This window comes from Gouania willdenowi, chromosome 13 (genome assembly GCF_900634775.1).
Source record: "Gouania willdenowi chromosome 13, fGouWil2.1, whole genome shotgun sequence".
NCBI classification, from domain to species: Eukaryota; Metazoa; Chordata; class Actinopteri; order Blenniiformes; family Gobiesocidae; genus Gouania; species Gouania willdenowi.
Window position 1 is genome coordinate 7079028 of NC_041056.1, and position 23504 is coordinate 7102531.

General features: G+C 37.0%; 1 protein-coding gene across 3 annotated transcripts in view; it reads left to right on the forward strand.

Annotated features, from left to right (window-relative positions):
* The first annotated feature begins 17513 nt into the window (after positions 1-17513).
* The window catches only part of cadm2b (cell adhesion molecule 2b), a 223326-nt gene continuing 217335 nt past the window's right edge, over positions 17514-23504 (forward strand). For all 3 annotated transcript variants that reach the window (XM_028464139.1, XM_028464140.1, XM_028464141.1), the window contains exon 1: positions 17514-17901. In XM_028464139.1, coding sequence (XP_028319940.1) covers positions 17841-17901 — 61 coding nt within the window. In that variant the 5' untranslated portion in view covers positions 17514-17840. The remainder of the gene's footprint in view (positions 17902-23504) is intronic.

A 23504-nucleotide genomic window follows, 5' to 3' on the forward strand; every position in this document is an offset into this window, starting at 1 on the left:
AAAATATAAGAGATACTGGAGCTTGGTTGAGCGGGTGGGACGGCTCGTAGTGGGCGCCAGAAAATTTCCCTTATTTTCAAATCCAAAACTTGACAGGTATGCATTATTATTCAATGGATGGGTGTGAGTTTTTGTTTAGCTTTTTTTTTGCATGTTGCATGTGTCTGTGTGGTAAAGAGAGACAGACAGACAGTGGAAAAGGGAAATGGAGAAAGAGAATATGATATCAATACTAAAACTCACTCAGTGGGGAGAGGCAGTGGAGGCAGACGCTGGCACATTTAGAAGATTGGCAGCAGGGAACAGATGGTCAGGAGGAGAAAGGAAACATAACCAGGATGTGTAGTTATGCAAAGATAAGCAAAAGAGATGCAGAGAGTGCTGATGAGCTGTGAGACGCAGGCATCCTAATTCTGTGTAGAACACAACTTTTTCAAGATATCAAAACTTTCACTTGCCTGCAAAAAATAAACCGTGCGCTGATTTTTAAACCAGACACTTGTTGTTTTGTTGTTGTTGTTTGCGCCCCAATTTATCCAATATAATCTAATATCCACCAGCTGTGGTTTATTGTTTTTTTTTTCTACATTTCTGTGCGAGACGTAGAATCATCAATTCGTGCCACTTCCTGGACTCTTTTGATGAATTTTGTTCAACTGATGTTTTATATCCCTGCTGGCATTGTAGCTATCAAAACAACAGATGCATGTGAAGCATGTGTTAAAATATCAATGAGAAGCGGCGTGCTCGCCACAGTGTGATGATGATGGTGGAGGATATGGCAGCACTAACTGGTGTGTTAACACAAGTGTGATTGGGGAGGGTTTACAACAGTCTTGGGCAACTGGCGGCCAGGGGGCCACATGTGGCCCTCGGTCTAATTTTTTGCGGCCCCCAAAGCAAATCCTCAAAAATTGTATTTCAAGAAGTTGGAAGGAATATAAAGTCCAATTAAATAGACAAAATAACTCCCAAAACTCACAGGACAACAAAAAAAAAACACTTCAAATGACACAAAAAACAGAAAATGACAACAAAGACAGACACAGCAAACACTTAAAAAAAACAAAATGACTACAAAAACACAGAAAAACATCAACAAATTACAGAATAGCTCCAAAGACACACAAACTGTCAACAAAAATGACAGAAAAATATAGAAAATAACAACAAAAATACAGAAAGCGACCCCAAAAATGTACAAACCGAGAGCTAAAATGCAGAATATGATAGAAAAATACACAAAATGCCAAAAAGAACACAAGCAGGGTATTTCATCAAATTGTTCTTAATAGAACCAGGCTCACGGTTTAAACCTTTTAAGGCAAGCCTTCCGTGACCATGCTGGCTTTTACCATTCCATCAAACTCTTCTCAGCTTGGAGCTCCCCAGCTGAGCCAAGCCAGCTGATCACAGATTTAATGATTAGAGAGTGAGGGCGCATGCGCTGCAGCTTTCACAATAAATAAGCAGCCAATAGAAACTTATGCTGAGACCAACAGGACGTGACGTCATCTGTTGCTGAGCAGTGACACAAACTGTCAACAAAATTACACAAAATGACAGGAAAATACAGAAAACAATAACAAAAATACAAATTGACCCCAAAAATGCACAAATCAAGAGCTAAAATGCTGAAAATTACAGAAAAATACACCAAATTACAAGAACACAAAAAATAAAATAAAGAAAAATATATAAAGTCAATAGTGTGCACACAAAATACAACCTATTTTGAAAATTACAATAATACAATATAACACTTACAGGTGTAGTGCAAATGTCCTGAGGGAACAACAACAACAATGGTGCAAAATTTTGTGGAATAATTTGAAGAAAATTTGCCAGCTTTTGGAAAAATTTTGAATTTTTTCAACAATTTCAGATGAAAAATGACTGCCGTCATGTGATGTAACAAGTGGAAAACTGAGCTCTGCAAATACTGTGTTTTTTAATTTAATTTCTGTATTTGGAGGTGTTGAGATATCTACAACTGAATTAGTTGGTAATTTACAAAATGTTTTCCTATATCATTTTTACTCTCTTGAGCGGGCCAAATTTGATGCTCTAAATGGCCGAATTTGGCCCCCGCCCCCGGGCCTTGAGTTTGACACGTGTGTGGTAGAGGATATATGGCAGCACTCGCTGGCGTGTTAACACAACTGTGACTGGGGAGGGCTTACATACAATCTAGCGTGCATTTTGTGCAAGTCCATAACAAAGTAATTCAGGCCTCGATAAGCACAGAGTAAAAAATCTACCACGGGGCAGCTAAATCCTGAAATCATCCCATTTTCCATGCATTGGTCTGTGAGAACGCCAGCTGCCGTAGGGTGTGTTGAGTGTGAACCCCAAACAATAAGCACTGGTCTTGTTTGTGGCCTGTCTGATGGATAATGTCTTCATACCTGTCCTGCTGGGGCGATGTGTGCCCTTGAAAAGATCTTTGGTTTGTAAAGTTAAGGACAAAAAGGCCAGTATTGATTCATTTACAGCTCTACACTGCTGGAGCTGCACGGTAATGATACTGTAATTACCACACAACTCTCCAGACACAAGGATGACTCATCTCTCTATAGAAGTTTTAGCAGAATGTGAGGAGCGCGGAGAATGGAAGGTGAATGGACTGCTGTGTCACCATGTTTATTTTATTTACAGGTAATGAGCCCAGCTGAAGGTCTATACAGCCTGGTATGAGTAATGCAACCGTCCTATGGGTATATGTGCAAACACAAACTGTACACTCCAGGTATATGGTGCTAATAATCTGAGCACATGCTTATATAAGCATTCATTAGCTGTTAAAAGTTTGGAATAGTTGTGTAAAGGATTACAGAAGCTAATGGCGATTGTAGAATGTCAGAAACGGCCAAAGCAGTGCAGGAAATAAATGAGAAAACCAGACTGGCCAGGGTATTTATTTATTATTTTATTATTTTATTTTATTTCTCCCCCATAGCACCGTGCCATCCAATCATCAACCCTTAGTGCACAGAATGCATGGACTGACTTATATACAGCTGCAGAGCTACTTATAAAATGGCCTATACCAAATGCAAAGGTGACGGGTATTTTCAATAACATAAATATACAATAATTAATATAAAACAACTTCTAACATTTACTCTCACTAACAGTAAATATATGCAATACGAGTCAACTTTTTCTCCCCACTGTAGCTGATGCATGTTCATGTGGATTTGTTGGGTTTTTCTTAGGAATGTTACAGTTTGATAGTGCTTCGAGATGACTATTGTTGTAATTTTGCTCTATATAAATAAAGTTGAATTACATTTTTTTATTATTTATTTATATCTACCCAAAATTATTTAAAAGAGTCATTTACATTCATTTATAAAATCAAAGCTAACCTGTTCCCAATCTCCGTTTGGTGGCTCCCATTGGGAACTATTAAAAAGTGACTAATGCTCCCCAGGGAATAATTTTACAAGGACATTACAGGAAAGAAGAAGAGAACAGGGGGTAAGTAGAGTACACAGAGCAGTTATTAAATGTCTCATTGACACAGGACTATATAATAGCATATTAGGGCTGAAACGATTCCTCAAGTTATTCGAGTAATTCGATTACAAGAATCCGTCGAGGCAAAATTCTCTGACTCAATGCTTCGTTTAAGCCACTTCCTCCTTTGATGAGGTCACGTCCACACACAGCGAGGAATGCAGAATGGAGGCGGAGAGCAAAGAAAACTACGTAAACTGTTGAAAGTGTGGGACAATTATAAACTAAATTGGATGCAAAACACAGTATAATGTGTGTGCTGCAGAACAGAATTAGCTTTTCTTAACAGCACTTCTTCAACGCTACAGCACCTGACCCGAAAGCATCCAACAGGTACGCCTAATGTTAATGTCACATTCACAAGTATTTAATTTAAATCAGTGATTACGAGTAGTAGATTACGGCATTTAAAGAAACACACACGTAGCTGAATTATGGCTGATTAACAGGGGAAATAGTTGTAGTGGCCACATGGCGAGACATTATGTGAGTGAAGTGAAAATAAAATGTGCTACAGTTACTTTACGCTTCAGTCACGTTATTATTATGACACACACACACACACACACACACACCAGAGGTTGTCAGATCTCTTATTTATTTGTTTAGGTATTTTATATTAACGACAATATATTGGGTTTATTCATTTTAATTGTGTTGCAGAGAGTAGGGTCATCAGTTGTAGATCGCAATAATTAATTCATGATTAATTTAGGCCTTGTAATCAATGAATAAATAACAAATACTTATACTCTACGACATCTTTTTTCCCCAGTAAATTGTAGTGTTCGTTCTGATTGTCATAGACACGTGGCCACTGTCCATGGTGGAGGATGAAGGATTCCAGAAGATGATCTCCGCTTTCAAACCAATCCAAATGCACTCTTTTCTCTCTTTACAGAAGCAGTTAGCAGTACAGTTATGTCATGTCTGCCTATATTTTTTTTTCCTAAGAGGAATTGATAAAGATAAGTTAGTTAAATTGTTCATTTAACAGACTTCTAATATTTACATTACCAATAACTCAAGTAAAAGTAATTTAATGACATTTTTAAAAAGTGTAATCCGATTACTCAATTAATCGCCAGAATAATTAAAATATTAAAATAATCATTAGCTGCAGCCCTATAGCATAAAAAGATTAGTGTTAGTTTTTAAAAAAATATGAATTAGTAAAAATGTAAAGTAGGTATAGCTATAGAGCCGATGTAGAATACTCCAATACAGTAGGTGGCGGTATGTACGTTTCAAGTCATGGCTGCAACTGGACAGAAAACCAAAAGAAGAAGAAGAGCAGAAGTACAGGAAAGTTTAGCTCTAAACTCAAACAACAATTACCTTTAACAATGTTTTTAGCCAGATTATATTTAAGATTACTGAGGCAAAGTAAGTTATTCAATCAATAGTCAATTGATCAGTCAGAACACACAAATATTTAAAGAACACACAAACTTAGTAGTGTTTTTAAACCAACTTTTGGTAATAGACATCTTTATTTGTCTTCCTATTCAAAGCTGACTTAGCTTAGTGCATTTGTTTGAGTTATATCTGGTTACTGCAAATGTGTTCATGGGAACAACTAGGGCTGGGCGGTATGACTAAAAATGTATATCACAGTATTTTTCAAAATTCTAACGGTTTCACGGTATATGACGGTATTTTTTTTTCATGCATAATCACGTGTTCACAACATTTTCTACTGGTTGAGAGAAGAATTACTGCAGTAGATTGACTTATGATGGTCTATTTTACTGTCATTTTACGTGAATATTGTCGAATAATTCCACACTAGTAGTAATACAAGTTTGCAACAGCAGCCTAATGGCTCTTTCCCGCGCTAGCTCAGCTTTAGCATTAGCTTGAATTCTAGCTTTAAATGCTGCATACTCAGTGGTGTGGTGGTTTCTTATGGTGAATAAGGTAGTGTTTTGTTTGCAGCTCCACCACGACTTATTTCCGCATTATAGGAATTACAAATTGCGATCTTTTGCTCTCTTTTTTTGTGTATTACTGCCGAACTGCTGACATGCTAAGCTAACCGTACCTCCGTGTCCATGAGTGATGATCTCCTATAGCAGAGGCATGCACACGCAGGCACGTGGTCACATGCAGCTTCACAGCTTTCTGATTCATTTACACGTATAATTTACACCATAACTAAAACCAGAGTGCTACTGTTTACCTTCCTATTTAGAAGTGCAAGTAGCATTCTGAAAGTTGTGTAATCAAATACACTGGTACGACGGTATATTAAAAACTCATATCATAACAAAAATATATACCGGTATTTGGTATGAACCGGTATACCGCCCAGCCCTAAGTACAACTTCCTGTGGCATAGAAAGGGTAACAGTTGGTTATTGGCTAAACAACGTCAACGGTTCTTCCTACAAATAAAACTATGAGTTGCTCTGCTTTGTTATATAAACAAAATAAAGCTATATATAATTTTACAACAAAAATCAGACATTCAGATTACCAGATAGTATTTGTATTGCTCAATTACTGCATGATGGATTTGCTTTTTTTTTTGCACAGAAAGTTGCAACGATAAATAGGAAGTAGCAGCCCCAGGACTAAGCTATGATTACGTGAGTCTTGAATTAAAAAGTTTTTAAAAAAAAGTACCATGCTTGCACAAAATCTTAACTTTCTCCTGCTGTTGTTGACCCTGTAATTTACAAATTATTTTTATGAGAGGAGTTAGAAAATATCTCATTATGATATTTCAATTCAGGTAAATGTATTTTAAGGAACAAAGACAACATTGCAACACTTTATTCACAGCTTGTCAACTCATTAACCTCCACAAATAAATGTACTGTAATATTTTCCCTTCAAATAAAAGTCCACTTTTTTTTTTTTTCTTTTTTTTTATGAATAATGGACTTGTTTAAACTGAGTTTATCTGAAAAGCAAAATTAAAGCTAAACTTATTTATATTCTGGTTGTTGCAGCTTCTGCCTCACAGACTGGAACAGCAGGATTAACCTATGTCCAGAGATATAATAGCAATAATAGCAATATCATGCATAAACTCTCCCCTATCCTGTTCATCATGGAGGCACGATGGGTTCCAAACAAAGCTCGATGAGTTATCAACCTGGGATAGGGTAAGAAAACCCAGGAATTGAATATCAGAACATGCAACATCACAGACAAATACAAAGTGAGGCCATTCCACCCATCAATTTCACATGTTCGTAGTTTGTGCAAGCACATACCCATCTACTTTAAACCAAATTGTAATTTTCATAAGAATTGTAACTCATTCAAAGCCACTGACATCGTCTCCTCCTTTATTTGATAAACTTATTATTCTCAATATCTGTAATAATAAAATGTATCACATTTGTATTTTTATGCAAAAAAAAAAAAAAAAAATCCAGTTTAATCAAAGCATAATACCTGAGCATTTTATATTTTATTTTAAGATTCATTCACAGGTTCATCGATAATGCACTTGACATAATATAGACTTATGGGTGGGTAGAGCCCAGTTTAATCTAAAATATAGAAGTTGCAAATTGTGGTCACAATATCTATAATGTCAGGAAAAAAAGAATATATAGTCAAATCTTGTCATCAGTAAAAGTGCGTAAGTTCTTAATGTTTATTCATCTGATTTTAAATGTATGCCATTTTTAGCCTGTTTATTTATTAAGCAGATGCTTTCTAAGTAAGTAAATTAATTAAGTACATTTTATTTATATAGTGCTTTTCACAGATAAAATCACAAAGTGCTGTACAGGCAAAAAATGACCTAAAACAACAGCAGCAACATCACAAAAGGATAATAAAACAAAAGATAATTTAAAACAACAGTAGGAACATCATAAAAAGATAATAAAAATTAAAAGCAATTTAACCAAAAGCCTTTCTGAAAAGCGTGGTCTTCAGATGTTTTTTTTTAAATAAGGTCCTAATAAGGTTTTCTGCCTCTTCCTGCACATATTAAATGGGTTCTCTCTCTTTTTTTTTTATTCTTTGGTTTTTGTTTTTGATTGCTTCTGCTAAATAAAGAAATAAAAATGTAAAAAAAAATGTCTTGGAAAGTGGAATGATGAGTCTCTGAAGGATGGAAACAACATCCACAACACTGAGAAACAAGCAATGGGATGGCTAAAAAAAACATTGAGACTCCCTGCAAAGTTTGAGCCTCCTCCTCATCCATGGATCCATTACATGCCTGGGCAACTAAATATCACCCTTTATTTGACAGCCTGTACTAGGTTTAAATCCGGAGAAGGAATCTATATTTCAGAAGAACCCTCAGAGTTCAGAACGGCCAACTTTTTATTTTCTTGAAAAGCATCATTAGTGACTGCTGTGTCACTAAGGACTCCAAAATAGGATTTGCATTAGCTGATAAATGAACCCGGGGCCTAATATGTGACAAGTGAGAATTCCATCAATGATAAATAAAAGCAACTCAAACAAACACTGGGATGAAGTTTAGACTACAGAACTGGTTAGGGATGAAATAAATAGATCCAAATAAACAGCAAATTCATCCTGAGACGCAATAAATGGAAAAACTTCAAACCAAAATGCAAATGAAGAAAACACAATTGCTAACAGCAAATAAGCTACTGCCTCGAATGCAGCAAACTTGCTAACACTTTCTCCCCGGCAAACAAGCAAAGCTGCTCAAACACACACAGATTATGAATGTTGTCTTGTGGCTCTCTGAGAGCTCTTTGTGCTCTGTTTATTCTCTAGCCTGCAATTAGGAAAGTGACTACAGGTTGAGGGAAAACATCGCAAGAGCCACATGTTAACAAAATTGGAATAAGAAGCAACACTAATGCATGTAGTAGCTACCGTGGGCTTTACTGTCCTGTTTGTAATTATGTTGTAAGTTTGTTGTTGGCCTTTTGATTAGGGTACAACAACTTGCAGATGCTTGGAGCAGTCGCGTCGGTTTATATAAAAAGTAAACTTTGTGTTACTCCATTTGTAATACACATTTTCTCAGGGGTGATTATCTGATGCATCACAGAATATATGCCTTAAAGTTGAATATTTCCTTATTGGATTTTGAAAGCAGAATCATTGAATAAAGACTAAACAGCTTTAGTCCTTTTCATCTCCTCTACAAACTGTTACAATTCATTTGTTTTCTTGCTACATCAGATATAGGTCCATGACCCTATAACTGATGATTTTATCAAATGGTGTGATGAATCATATCTGGAAGTTAACATTGTAAAAACCAAAGATATGATTATTGATTTTAGAAGACTGGCAAGGGTCAACCATGACATCATGACCATCAAGGGAGTCAATGTTGAACATGTTCAATCCTACAACCACTTTGGGACCATCATTGATCTGAACTTTAAGGATAAGTGTGAAGCTGTGTTTAAAAGGGGCCACCAGCGTCTTCACTGCTTAAGGAATCCGTCCCACTTCCACGTAGACAAATCTATGATGACCCTGTTTTACTGTGCTTTATTGAATCTGTTTTATCTTTTTGTCTGGCGTCATGGTTTGGAGGGTTACCTCTGAAGGACAGAAACAGACTGGGCCAGGTAGTAAAATGGTCCAATCAACTCATTGGTGAGCCTCAGCTGAGCAGTTAAAAATCGATTCATAGGTATCACGGTTCACATCGATACTGTGAAAATTGAATCGCAGTACTTTTTTTAAACAGCTGAGGACTCTATCCAGAAGTGTTGCTAATACTTTCTTTCTGGCTGCCTTCTACTCTTAAACATGTTCATAAATGATTCCTTACCCCTTTAGCACCGAAAGAATATCTGTAATATTACGTGAATATCTGTAAAAGTCACGTTTTTCTATTAGCTCTGTCTGCTAGCATAGCATCTCTTCTTCACTGCAAGAATATCTGCTGGGTTTCCAGCGCCCTCTGCTGGTCGAAACAAATATCTGACGCAAATACAGTGCAGACTGTTTTTTTTTTTTTTAAGTCCAATTCTTAAGGCACAAAATACATTTTCAGTTGCACTTTAAAAAGAAAAAAAACTATTATGCAGTTTTACATTGTTTACTACAGAACCAGAATTTAAATTAATAGGCTTCTTCTTCAATTGTATTATTCCTTTATTTATTTCATTCAAGATTTATTTTTAGTTAAATTGCATTGTTTTGAATAGTTTATCAAGGGATTCTTTTGACAATGAAAAATAAAAGGAAAACAATGCAGTTTTTTATAGTTTTTTTTTCCCCAAAAAAATAAAAGAATATTTTTCAGTCATCATTTGTCTACGGTCCCATTTTGCAAAATAAATCATGAGAGAATCGTATCGTGAACCCAGTATCGTGAATCGAATTGCATCGGGAATTGAGTGAATCGTTACATACCTATTTTAGATATGTATTTATTTATAGTAGTTTTATCCTATTACTGTCCTTTACTCTGATGCTGTAATTATCTTTAAATTGCTCAGTTGCCCCTCTTTCCTTTGGTCCTGGTCAGCCTGCGAGTACGATGTCGTGTTGTGGATTGTCTGTTTTTGTCAGTGCTTTGTGGTCTGTTGTTTTAATGTCAATGTAGATGCCATCCTCTGTTTTTTCACTGCAAAACAAATTAAACTACGGGTATTAATAAAGTCACCTGAACCTGATGCTTTAGCTACGTGGGAACTGATCCAATCTTGCCACAGTACTGTGTGGTTACAGAGACAGAAATGTACGTAATGTTGTTCCAGGCAAATTATTAGTGACCATGTGTCATTTTAAAGACAAGCTGAACAGTGTGTTGTGTTTATTTTTAGCTAGAGATGGAACCCAGATGAAATGTACCTGTTTGTTCTGTTCCACTGATACAGCACAAGTACAGAAACTTACATTCCCATCAGGTCTATTGTAATAGTGATTGCAATGTTTTGGATTAAAGCACAACAGAACAAATGCATCTCATTGCTTATGAACAATGGGTGTTTATAGCCTTATTCCAGACTCTGCAGTCGATAGGCCTGATAGACTAACTGGGAGCCAGTCATAAAAAATCTAACCTGGCCAGGAGTGTCCTGGAGTATGGAAACCTATTTGGGCATACAATTTTTTTTAATGATGTCAACCATAGTTTAAGAGGACCTGTATAGTATAAAATTACAGCCACAATCTTGGCGTGGGGGGAGTGGAGCGGGTGGGGTGTGCGGCTGTTAACTGAGTTCTTCTGAACTTGAAGTTCATTAAAATGAGCGGTCTTGTCTTGATCTCATCTGCTAAAAAACCTCTGTCTTGTCTTGGTCTCATCTGCCAAAAGTCTCAGTCTTGCCTTGGTCTCGTCTCCAAAAAGTCTCGATCTTGTCTTTGTCTCGTCTCCCAAAAGTCTCGGTCGTGTCTTGGTCTCGTCTCCTAAAAATCTCGGTCTTGCCTTGGTCTCATCTCCCAAAAGTCTCGGGCGTGCCTTGGTCTTGTTTTGCAAAAGTCTTGGACTTGTTTTGTTGTCATCTCCCAAAAGTTTCGGTCTTATCTTGGTCTCGTGTCCCAAAAGTCTTGGCCTAGTCTTGGTCTGGAATAGAGTAGTCTTGATGCTGTTCATCTCGTCTGGTCATGACAAATGTGTCGTAACTTATCCTGTGGGCTGTTACTCTTAGCCCAGTAAAAATATATAAATCATATATTCAGGTTTTTTAAAGAGTAAAGTTCAAAAATTAACATAGACTTTTATAACCCTATGCTGAGTAAAGTTACATGATCTTCTCATAAAGGCAGCGAAATAAAGTCCAAAATCTAATTTTCTTTTATTGTGATTTTGGAGTAATGCAGTATTTATTGCTCTATCGTGACATTCAAATGGCACAGTCCATCTTTCAGAACTTTATTACCAAGAATAAACTATTTATTCATGAAAAGACGCAAGAATGTCTCAGGATTTAATGTTTCTGTCAAAGTGGGAGACTAAGATGATCAGTGAACGTTCTGTCCCTTTTTACCTCAAATCTTCTATTTCCATAACTGTTTTTTATCTGAGACAGGGATATAACATATTAAAGTGCAGACCAGGATAGATTTAAGTGATGTTCAAACCTAGTGAAAACCTGGAGATACTGTATCAGTTAACCTTAAATAAATGGCTTAATGTGTGGGAGGAAATGGAAATAGACAACCCAAAGAGATGTAATGACGGTGAGAAGAGAACCATCACGTAACCCTAAACCATCTTCTCTTCTCTTCGCTGCTTCAGCGTGCAGTATAATTTATGTATTAGATAAATCTGATTCCGCTTGTGGACTTTGAGGGCTTGAACCTGTTTCAAAAGGCTTTTTAAAATGTATTGTGTTCTTTCCTCAATGGTTGCAACTCTGCTGTTGCAGGTGACCTTGTTAGATGCATTCGAATGAGCATTACTAATAGTACAAAGCAGAACATAGTTTGCAATACAATTCTCCCGAGATCAACACAACACGCACCTCTCATTATAGCTCTGTGTCAGCATTCCTATGCTTTTTTCTGCTGAATCCACATGGTCAATACATTCTTGCTGTTTAAAAGGTACATTAGTGGAATTCTGCTCTCAAAGATCTAATGAAATGACGAAGAATTGACCTTCACGACACATGGGATTGATTCCTTACCACCATCCTCATGGTAATTGGCTTTGTATCGTTCTGCTGTGAATTATAAGTGAGTTGTAGAGAGGATGTACACCAAAGAGGAGCACTCACTTCTTTCAGGCTTACAGTTCAGAAGAGCATCAACGGTTCCACTGGGGATTGGAGATGTGCATGGCTCTGAGGTAGAAGAATAGAAAGCAACATCAGCATAATGAAGTGTGAGTGGGTCTGACTTAAATGTCCCCCATAACTTCAGCATCCACAGTTTTGGTAATTGTGGTGGTAACCCGAGTGGGGAACTACATCATGCAAGGTTTGCTAAGGATCATTAAAGCTACTCCCATTTCACCAAGTTTGTATTGTACATTTAAATTTTTGAGGGACCATATTTTTTTTATCAGTTAAAGACATAGTGTAGGCCTCATAGACCAATAAACCGAAGAACAAAAAAGGTGAAAAATGCTGCTTGAAAGAACTCTTAAACACACTTATAGACATAGAGTGTCATGCATTGCATTGTGGGATGTTAAGTCTCGTAGACGGATGGACAGGTTTGGGGAGTAACGAATTACAAGTAGCGGCGTTGCGTAATCTGGATACAAAAAATTGACATATAATCAGATTATAGGTATTTAAAAAATAAAACAACACAGGGATTACTTAGATGGATTACATTTTAAAAGCAAGCGGAATATACATCCGTCCAGCAGACACGCACAGTGAGTGCACACATTGCGACACTTCACCATAACAAAGAACACGTGAAACCAACGCGCTGCCTGCCTGGCTGTGTGTGTATCATCATGAACCCGGAGCCTTCACTGCATGGAAACTCCAATGTCATTTTTCATTTAAATCGGAAAAAGGAAACAATATCACAATACAATGTGAATGATGACTGCCTGCTGTTAAAATGTTGCCGTCATCCAGGGATTTGTTGTCCAATCTGAAGAAACCTCTACAGGTAAAATTTGCCAAAACACACAGAAATACAGTGAGATAAAGTGAAGCTTTCTGTACTTCCACTTAATACCAAAACAGTTTGATGTAACTAGTATCAGGGGGATTGGACTGTAGCTGCTGAAGTTAGTCATCAAAAAACTTAATCACCTAGTTTATATTGTAACATCTGTACGGAAAGAAACTGGGCTGATTCGTAAACACAAGCACATGCCGTTATTATCTTGTCACTGTCGGCCGTGACCACAGCAAATAAAACACCGTAATTCAGCGCTCCGGTGAATTACGAGGATTAATCTTAAATTCTGAGCTCCGACAAACCCTCAACACACACACCTCTGACCCTCCTCTCAGTCCCCTGCACCCTCATGTTGCCTTCACTGACTGCCAAAACTGTAGGAATTAGGAACATCTACAACAAACACAGCCAATAAATAGCAGAGCTGTTACAATATAAACCTATTATGGTAACAGCTAAATTAGATCATAGTGTGCCGTAAAATAACAGCTGTATATGTGTTTGCTGGGTCTTATATTTTTTCCTATAGTATGTATTATTTTATCTGCACTGTGCTGTAAGTTAGCGGCTCAGAAAATGGATGGATGGATGGATGATGGATGTGTTTACTTGTAAGTTATAAACATCCAGTCTTTTAAAAGCTCATCTTAGGGAGATTAAAAATAAAAAAACTAATCATGTTTTAGTGAAATGTAAATATTTCTGGCAGAAGGCTGCAGGATGCAGACTAACTGCATTTGTTAATCTTGGAAATTTTCAGCAAATTGTTTTTGGCACAAATTGAATTAAAGTGAGCACCTGTACATTATATGACACATGAAAGACAGGCTGAAACCAGTGTAGGGAAATGACTGATAGTTAATTTTGGAGCATGTTAATACCAGTGACGTGCCGTGAGCTCTAGGGTAGGGTAGGCAGGGCGTTGCAAATCGAGACCACCAATGTCAACACCAATGACAATTCCATATGTTTCTGCTGGCATGTGTTAATTCAATTCAATTCAACTTTATTTGTATAACGCAATTTACAACAAAGTCATCTCAATGCGTTTATCTTTATGCTCTGAAACTGAAGATTTGTGTAAAACTTGCTCTATTCAACGGCTGATTAACAAAACAAGCCAGAAACAAATCTTTTTTTTGATGAAAGTAGAGGCTTCAATCTTTCAGAATCTTTTGTCAGATTTCAGATAGTCATAGTAGAAAATATTCTGTAGGTCTTTAAAATCAGTCAAAATGCTAAAAAACGGCTGGCACTGAAGGGGTAGAAAATCTGAAAATGGCTGGCACTGAATGAGTTAAGGTTGTTTTGGGCCGGAGTCTCTTAACTCCCGTGAAATCTCATCCCACAAGACTTCACTGCAGGAAGATGGATGCTCCAAACCTTCTTACAACACGCTGTATTCATTTGTTTGCTGTCATATGTGGCAGTACAAATTATTAAGCATAATGTTAAGAAATGTCTTGGTCTCCACTTCTTATTTTCACACGTACCGCACCTTGATTTCTTGGAGAGAAGTGGTCATGTGACCAAGTACGTCATGTCCTGTAACATGTAACTGCAGAAAAAGTGTTTCCATTTGTGCTTTTGTGACACATTTCAACATCGAAACGTCTGAAAAACTTCCTGATTAAACCGTTAAAACTTATTTGCAATATTTGAGTGTTTTTTTTTAATTCAGGCGTTTCCATTACCAGTTTTTATTGCGCTATTTAAATTTTGCGCACTTCCAGGGGCAATGAAAACACAGCTACAGTTACCATTATTTATTGTGTTTCTTTGCTGGACAAAGACGATCGTGATTGGCTTGAAACCATTTTTGTTCTAGTTTTTTCTCTGCATTCTCCATGATTACTTCACCCCGTGAGATATTCAATTTCGGCCGGATTCAAATCTTTTCGTGTACGCCTCAAAATAAATATCTGCCATTGTTTTGCCACAACGTTCAGTCTGTGAAAACACTAGAAATGTGTTGGGAAGCCACTTTGGCAGAGTTTTAGGGAAAACACAAGAAAAACACTTGTATTCATCCGACTACGGGACTCCACATCCCACAATGCAGTGCGCAAAACTTCTCTAAAACGGTCAATGAGAGAGTCTTTACAGTGGAGATTTAACTTAATGACTAAAGCTTTAGTGTTATAAATTTTGTCTTATGAGAAAACACACCATGTGATCCCAAGACAAAAATGTGACGCCCATTTATGTAATACAACAAGGTCAGCCATTTGTTGTCCATGTAGGAGTGTGTGCTTCAGCCGCCGTCTACTACCGTCTACAGGGATGGTCATTCTGGTTTCTCTGAACAAACTTTTGAAGGAGGAAGTCCAGGAGCACATTAACATCCCTGTGCACGTAACCTGATTTCCCACTTAGATCCAGATATCAGGTCACAACTTCAGGGATCGAAAAACCCCGCTTTCCACATAAGACCGGCAGCTTTTCCATGCAGCCTATTCTGTCGTTTTAGCAGATGGCATTTGATTTACATTAAATTACTTTAAAGATACTGGTTATGTTGTATTCTTTGGTTATGGCTCTATGTGGTATTTTAAAAAGTAGGATCTTTTGGAGTTTGGAGGCATTAGTGGAAGAGAAAAATGGACACATTCTTGAGTTACAGTAATTGTTGTAACCTTGAGATATTTCCCAAAGTTTTATAATTTTTAGAGTTTAGATTTTACTTGCCAGAAAAGGATATCGAGGGTCTACGGAAAAATATTTAATATCATTATAATTTGTATTGTATTGTGTATTTTTGTTGTTTTATTTGCTTTTGGAGTTTTTTTTTACTTCCCCCATTGTGTATATATTGCCATTTTTTGTATTTTTGTTGCTGTTTTGTAAATTTTGTGTACAGTTTATAGTCATTTGTTGTCATTGTGTGTATTTTTCTGTAAATTTGTATGTTTTTTGCTGTTTTGTGTATTGTTTTGTTTTTGTTTTTGTGGATTTTGGGGGTCATTTTGTGCATTTAATTTGAAAGCCACACATAACAACAAGGCTGTTGATTCTTCTTCTTCTTCTTCTTCTTAAACAGCATAATGTTTAACCTAAAACTGTAAATTCATCAAAAGCCATGAATGAAAACAATTTTGGACTGAGATAACAAAAAACATGGATTATAAAGATTGAGTCACTTTATGCTAAATCATTTTTGTTTGCATGCAACCGCTTTGAAAGGCTCAATAATAAAGTAATTTGTAATTCCCATAATCTCATTATGGTTGATGATAAAGTCTAAGATGGCTCTCAGATACTTCCTACAAAGGCTCATTGTTCTGCAGTTTGCTGATCACTGAAATCGTTCTCACTAATGACTGTAGTTTTCGTGTATAGAAATGCAACAGAAACACGATGCCATTGTTTTGACACTTTTGCCAGGGATGTGAAATGAACTATTTCTAGGTGCTGCTCGTCATTGGAAAAGTGTCTTCATTAGTCAAAAGGCATGGGAACAATATGTCTTATTTTCATTCTATTTTGATTTTGCAATTATTTGTTACACTGAAAAAGAGGTTGGTAATGATGTCATCACTTTAGCAATTGAGTGAGAAAAAAAAAGACTAATTTAAAAAGTGCCTAAAGAAAGTACAGGGAGAATCTCAACAATATTATTTTTTGCATAAAATGTCTATAGATTAGCGATGAGCAACTGCTATCAGGACCACAAATGTGTGACATTCATGTCAGCATTTAGAATAACGTTCAAACCGAGCATTAATATAGGAAAGAGCAAAGTTTTGTGTGTTCTTGTTTTTATTTTTGAATATTTTTGTCAACAGGTTGTGTGTTTTTGGAGTAATTTTATTTGTTTTTGGAGTAATTTTTTTTTGACGCTTTATTTTATTTTATTCTCCCCCCGTTTTATGTTTATTCTTATTTTGTGTATTTGTTTATGTTTTGTATATTTTGTGTAAAAAAAAAAAAATTATAGTCATTTGTTGTATTCTTGTTGTTCTTTTGTGAATTTTTTTTGTAAATTTGCACGTTTTTTTTTTATTTTGTGTAATTTTTTGTTATTTTGTGGGTTTTGGGGTAATTTTGTGCCTGTTGTTCATCATAGTTGTTGACATTTCTTCTTCTTCTTCTTCTTCTTCTTCTTTTTTTTTTTTTTGGTCTTTTCTTTTCACATAGTGTCATTTTTAACCAAACTGTAATTTTGTCAATCTATAAGTAAAAACTGTTTTGCACTGAGAGAAGATACTGCAGTTTGCTGATCACTGAAATCGATCCCACAATAAATCACTGATGTTTTCCATGTGTAGGATTGCAACAGAAACGGAATGCGATTGTTTTGACACTTTGATCCCGGGAAGTGATGTGAACTATTTGCTGCTCGCCATTATTAAAAAAAAAAAAAAAAAAAACCACACACAAAAAAAACAAAAACGTCTTCATGACGTGAAAAGACGTGGGCGGGGCCTCTTGCTTTCTGCAGCGAGTCAAAGAGAAAGAGAAAAAGCAATAATAGGAGGCAGAGAGAGCATCTCTGCCATCCTGCTTCACCACAGTCATCATCATCACTGCCTTTCCCACACCTCCTGCTGGGAAAACACACAGGGTGCACACACACACTCTCTCTCACACACTCTCTCTCACACACACTCTCTCTCTCTCTCACACACACACACTGTGAGTTCATCGATGTAACTCAGACCCAGTCCCGAACTGCGTTCACCTGGATAAGTGCATCATCCTCCTCTCTCTCACACACACACACACACACACACACAGAGAGAGAGAGAGAGAAGAGAAGAAGAAGAAGAGCCAGTCTGGAGTGAAAAAGGAAGGTAAAAGACAAGAAGAAGATGATCGTCAAGCACAACTTGATCTTCATCCTTTACAGCCTCTGCGCGAGCGTCTTTAAAGGTGAGCGCGAGGAGGAGACAGACGGGCGTGGTGCGTAAACTGCGGTGTGTGTGTGTGTGTGTGTGTGTGTTAATGCTTCCCAGTGCTGGGCTTGGATTTCTGCAGGTTTGTGATGAAGCACATGTGTAGTGCGCAGGAATGCCTGGAAGTTGGATTGTGCAGCAGCAGAATGTGGCGGCACAAGTTTTTCTTCTTCTTCCAGATGCTTGGAAGGAAGAGAACTTATACATGCGTGCATGAGAGGGCTAAGAAAGGCTGGATGGAGCAGTACACTGCGGATGAAGCATCCTGGGGGGAACCGTAGTGCTGCGTCCTGTCCACGGTCTCCTTCCTTACTTCCTTCCTTACATCCTTACTTCCTTTCACTCACAAAGTGTGTTTTTATTTTCTCATCCCAACTCCATCATTGTATATATATATATATATATATATATATATATATATATATATATATATATATATATATATATATATATATATATATATATATATATATATATTATGTTTCTGCAGCAGGAGCGTGCGCGCTTTATTATAACCACCAGTGTCTTCCCCCTGGTGCGTGCGCATTAAATTAACCCCCCCACCCCTCCTCCCCCTCAAGTATAGTCCCGTATACAAGTTGGGTTGGTTCAGCTCAGGTTACATGCGTGATGTGATATGTCCCCCCCCTATGCACCCCACCCTTGTATCCCCATCATCTTCCTACTCTTCTTCAGTCCACTACTGACTCCCCACAGACGGACACGGACAGTCCCATTCTCGGACATGCATGCGCACGCAGCCACCGCCCTATAGGCGACCATGCAGCGCGCATACATAGGAGTGTGTGTGTGTGTGTGTGTGTGTGTGTGTGTGTGTGTGTGTGTGTGTGTGCGTGTGTGCGAGGAGGGGGAATCAAACCAATGACATCCCCCCCCTCTATCTGTCCCACGAGACCCACATGCATTGATAAGTGCTGACTCAGCAGTTGCTACTGTGGGTTACAACAGGTCACAGGCAGGTTGTTGTTGTCCTTGATCAGAGGGAGGATTTTAAAAAGAGATTATCATGTTTTAGAGAAGGGGTGTCAAATATAAGGGCAGCAGGCAAAACCCGGCCGGGTCACGGGTCCAGGTTGGCCCTTCATTGGGTTGATGCTGCCATGAGTGAAAGTTGAATTAAAAATTGTTTTTTCCAAATGTTGCTCAAAGTGAAAAATATATAATAATTAGCACATTTTAGAAATCTTTGATATCCATCAATCCATTTTCTGACCCGCTTGTTCCTGTTTTCAGGGTTGCTGGGATCTTTTATATTTTATTCTTCAAAATTTTGATATTTTTCTTAAAATGTTCCCATTTTTAAAAAGGGCTGCAGGCTAAACCCGGCCGGGTCACGGGTCCAGGTTGGCCCTTAATTGGGTTGATGCTGCCATGAGTGAAAGTTAATGAAAAAAAGAATCGCTGAGTTAAATTAAAATTGTTAACTCCCAAATGTTGCTCAAATTGAGAAGATTCTAAAACATTTATTACATTTTATGTAAAGATTTTTCTTAAAATTTTCACATTTCTAAAATGAATGTATAGTGCATTAAGAAGAAAGATGCATAGTTGACATGGATATACACTTTGTTTTAGTTTGTTATTTGAAATGAAACACTTTCAAATAAATAATAATAATAATAATAATAATAATAATAATAATAATAATAATAATAATAATAATAATTGGTGCCAAAAACAAAGCAAAACAAAACAAAATTGTAAAAATAAAATTAAATATATGAAATACTTTTTCCAAACATGAGGGCTGCAGGCTAAACCCAGCCAGGTCACATGTCCAGGTTGGCCCTTTGGCTGATGCTGCCATGGGTGAAAGTCAAATTTAAAGTTAAATTAAAAACAGTTTACTCCCAAATGTTGCTCAAACTCAGAAACATGTATAACTTTTATTACATTCTAGAAATCTTTGGTATTTTATTTTTAAAAATATAAATATTTTTCTTTAAATGTTAGTCAACATGAATATACCTTTGTTTTTGTTTGTCTTTTGAAATTAAACACTTAAGATGAACATTTTTGTCAAAAAAAATTCAATATTTGAGATACTTTTTCCATACATACAGTATTAGTGGAGATTTTCTTTTATTTTTTAGAATTACATTAAATTCCTCATTCTGTCAAGAAGCTTCAGTCCCCACCCTGGCCCCTAAACACAGGCTTCACCATCATACTTTGATCATCATCATCATCATCATCATCATGGATGTCACCAGGGCCTGTGGAACACATCTAAAATAGAAGCCATCAATCATCTGGGCTATTATAAAGTCTTTTAGCATCAATGTAGTCAAAGTACTGACATGTAATAACTATTAATAATCGATTGCTATTGTGTGCAATTTACCAACAATGTCAACTTCTTGACACTTGTGCATATGATGTTTCACCTCCCAAAAGTCAAGTAAACCCTCATAAAAGGTTAATGTTATATCTACAGTAAATGTGGAATTTATGACACTTTAATAAGTAAAAGTGATGTTTGCCGCAAAGAAGCTTTTCTTTGTTTTTTTATTTTTTTGTTTCGAATTTACAGTGCAGCAGCATTGGGTAAACAAGATGACAGAACCAGTGAGTGATTATGTTTGTGTGTGTGTGTGTGTGTGTGTGGATCGGCACCAATGGAAGATAGATATAAACTAAGATTAAAAAAGTAGAAGAAGACATGTCTAGATATGGTGCCCGAGTCTTTAACAGAGCCAGTAACGAGACGCGGAGGCTCCAGTCATAGGTTTTAAAGGTTCGGCAGCTTTTGTACTTTATCATTAAATAGATATTGTTATTCACAGTGTAAGTCCATCAAAAGGTGCTCAAACTTTTACACATGCAGATTTTCCTTTAAATATCCTCCCACACATTTGTGGCTGCAGCCATTGGTTAATAACATCCAATAAGTCAAATAAAAATTGTATTGTTTTTATGCCATAAATTAAATTAGATAGATTCAATGTTGGTTAGATTTCAATAGTTAGAATACAGCCTAAATGTAGGGTCTTTAGAACAGTGTTAATTTGGAGCAATTTATTAAAAGCTGCCTAAATTGTATGTGATATGTTTTTTTCACAAACAAATACTGATCAGATTCATGCGATGATTTATTAGGACACTGTACAAATAATAGATGTTTGTACCAGACTGTAGAATAAAAGCTAATTCCCATCTATAGTTCTTAGTGCAAGGGGTCGAAATGCAATATATACAGTACATGTGCATTCTGCCAGTTAAAAAATATTATAAATATAATTTTAGGATCACTAACATACAAGACTTCGATATACTCTAGTCTAATGAATACATATTTTTGTGAATTATGTGAAATATCACATACTGATATTCCCATGTAAATATTCCCAACATGCCTAAAATTCAGGATTGTGGTGTTTTTGCAAGTTTTTTGTCTCTCGTCCAGTAGAAATAATTGGTTTTCTGTTGGAGAGCATGTTCTATCTTTTATTGGTGATTTATGTTAAAAGTAGCCTGTTATAAAAGCCAACGTTTTTCTTTGTAGCTGTTTTTCAGTGATTCATTGAAACAATGGTAATCAGTAGCATTTCCTTTGGGTGGTTTGCAGGGAATTACTTCATTCATTAAAAACATAGGGCTTTATTTTCATACCAGACGGGGCGGGGGAGTTCTCAAAGCAGTTTTTAGAGCAGCTTTGATCCTTTGAGAGGCTCCGCCCTGTTACACCCTGTCAAATTTAATACCCTTAATATTACGGGGTGTGTTTTGGGTTCTGCTGAGGCTAAACAGGCACTAAACCAATAAATAACCAGGCTTTCAAGTAGTAAAACTAGATTCGGATTCTCACTACATAACACACACCCTCTGACACTGGCCACGGTTACATGATGTTTTTAATTTCAGAATTAGTCATTCCGAATGAAATCATCCGGAATTAAAGTGTTCTGCTTCGTGTTGACATGGCAATAGTAAATCCCGATTTGAGGTTTACATGGAAAACCGGTTTATTCGACTTTTTTCAGGTCTGGGGGTCTGGAAGACTCTGATTGGACAGTGGGCGAACGTGACGTATCACATCTATCGGGAAAAAACACAACAAAGCTTTAATTGTCGGCTATAACACAGAAGACCACACATGAGAACTGTTATCACGTTTATTTTGATTGTAGTTTTGAAGCAGCAGCTGGACAATACCACACGGTTTCAGTTCGGACCGCAGAGCAGAAGGAGATAGGAACTAATCACCAGTAAATAAAGCCCAGTAAAACTCTGGAAAACAATCGCCAGGAATGAATATTTGCTCCCTGGTAAAGATAGAATCTGTAACAACTGGTAAAATGATAAACTTGGTGATATTACATTCTGTGAATGCAGTACGGGGACGCATTTACTCCACCTCCGGGTCCTAGTGTCAGCCGCCCGGTGAAGCCTGTTCCGTTCCCCGCGTTTACTAAGGCTTGTGTGTGTTTAATAAGTCTGTGTGTGTGTCCGTGTGAAAGTCTGCATGTTTATGCTTCCGCCCATCCACTCTCTTCATTATATCCATGTATTCTGAGGCTCTTATAAATAAGGAAGTGTCTCCTAGTACGTAATACGTATCTATATACCGGCAGTCTATCCGTACGTAAGATGACGTTGCCAAACCTTTTCTACATAAGTGTAATGTGCCTGTGTTATCACCGTTTCAAGATGGCTGAGTGGTCTAAGGCGTCTGACTCAAGGATTCTCACTTCCGCTGCTGAGGGTTTGAATCCCACTTTTGACATATATATTTTTTTCATTTTATCATATTTAATATGGCAAATTCAACCTTTAGAAATACATATACTGTACGAAAAAAATAAACATTTTAGGGTATTTCCTGGTTTAGGGTTAGAGCTAAAATAAAAGGGTTAGCATGGTAGCTAAAAATAAATATGAGCTAAAATAAAACTGACGTGGTGCACCTACAGTATCACGTCGCCTAAACTGGCCAATGAGGAGCGCTGCGTTTGTACAGACTGCCGGTCTATTGACACGTATTACGCACTGATAGCCACTGCCTATAAATAAATAGTCTGCACTCTAGTCCAGACGGCCATCTTGGATTATGGCGTCATCGCGGTAAATCGCGCAGAACGACCCAAATTAACTCAAAGCGGAATTAAGTTAAGTGTTTGCATGAAAGAGAAAAATCTAATTCGGAATTAAGATCAGAATAAACCAGCCACCTAATTTGGATTTCAGTTTAATTCGGAATTAAATTAATAATAAGTGTTTACATGGTCAGTTTAAAGATGATTTAACTTTTATTCTGCTTTAAAGAGGAATTGAAGCTCCCATGTGACCAATTATGAAAGCTCGTCAGCTGTTCCCAATGAGCTTTTCAAACACAGATTTGAAACTTATGTCTGTCATTTGTCATGTACAATGTTTAATTTTAGGTGAATTGATTGAGAGACAATAAAATGAAGACATGATTTCCATATTTAGTTTGTCAGCCTTGGTTTGGGATTTGCCTCAAAGATGATGTCATAGTTTTGCGTGTTCTTTTTGCTGCATGTTGCATTTTGCATAGTCAAATTTTTGGCCCGTTTGAGTAAATATATGCATGCCCGG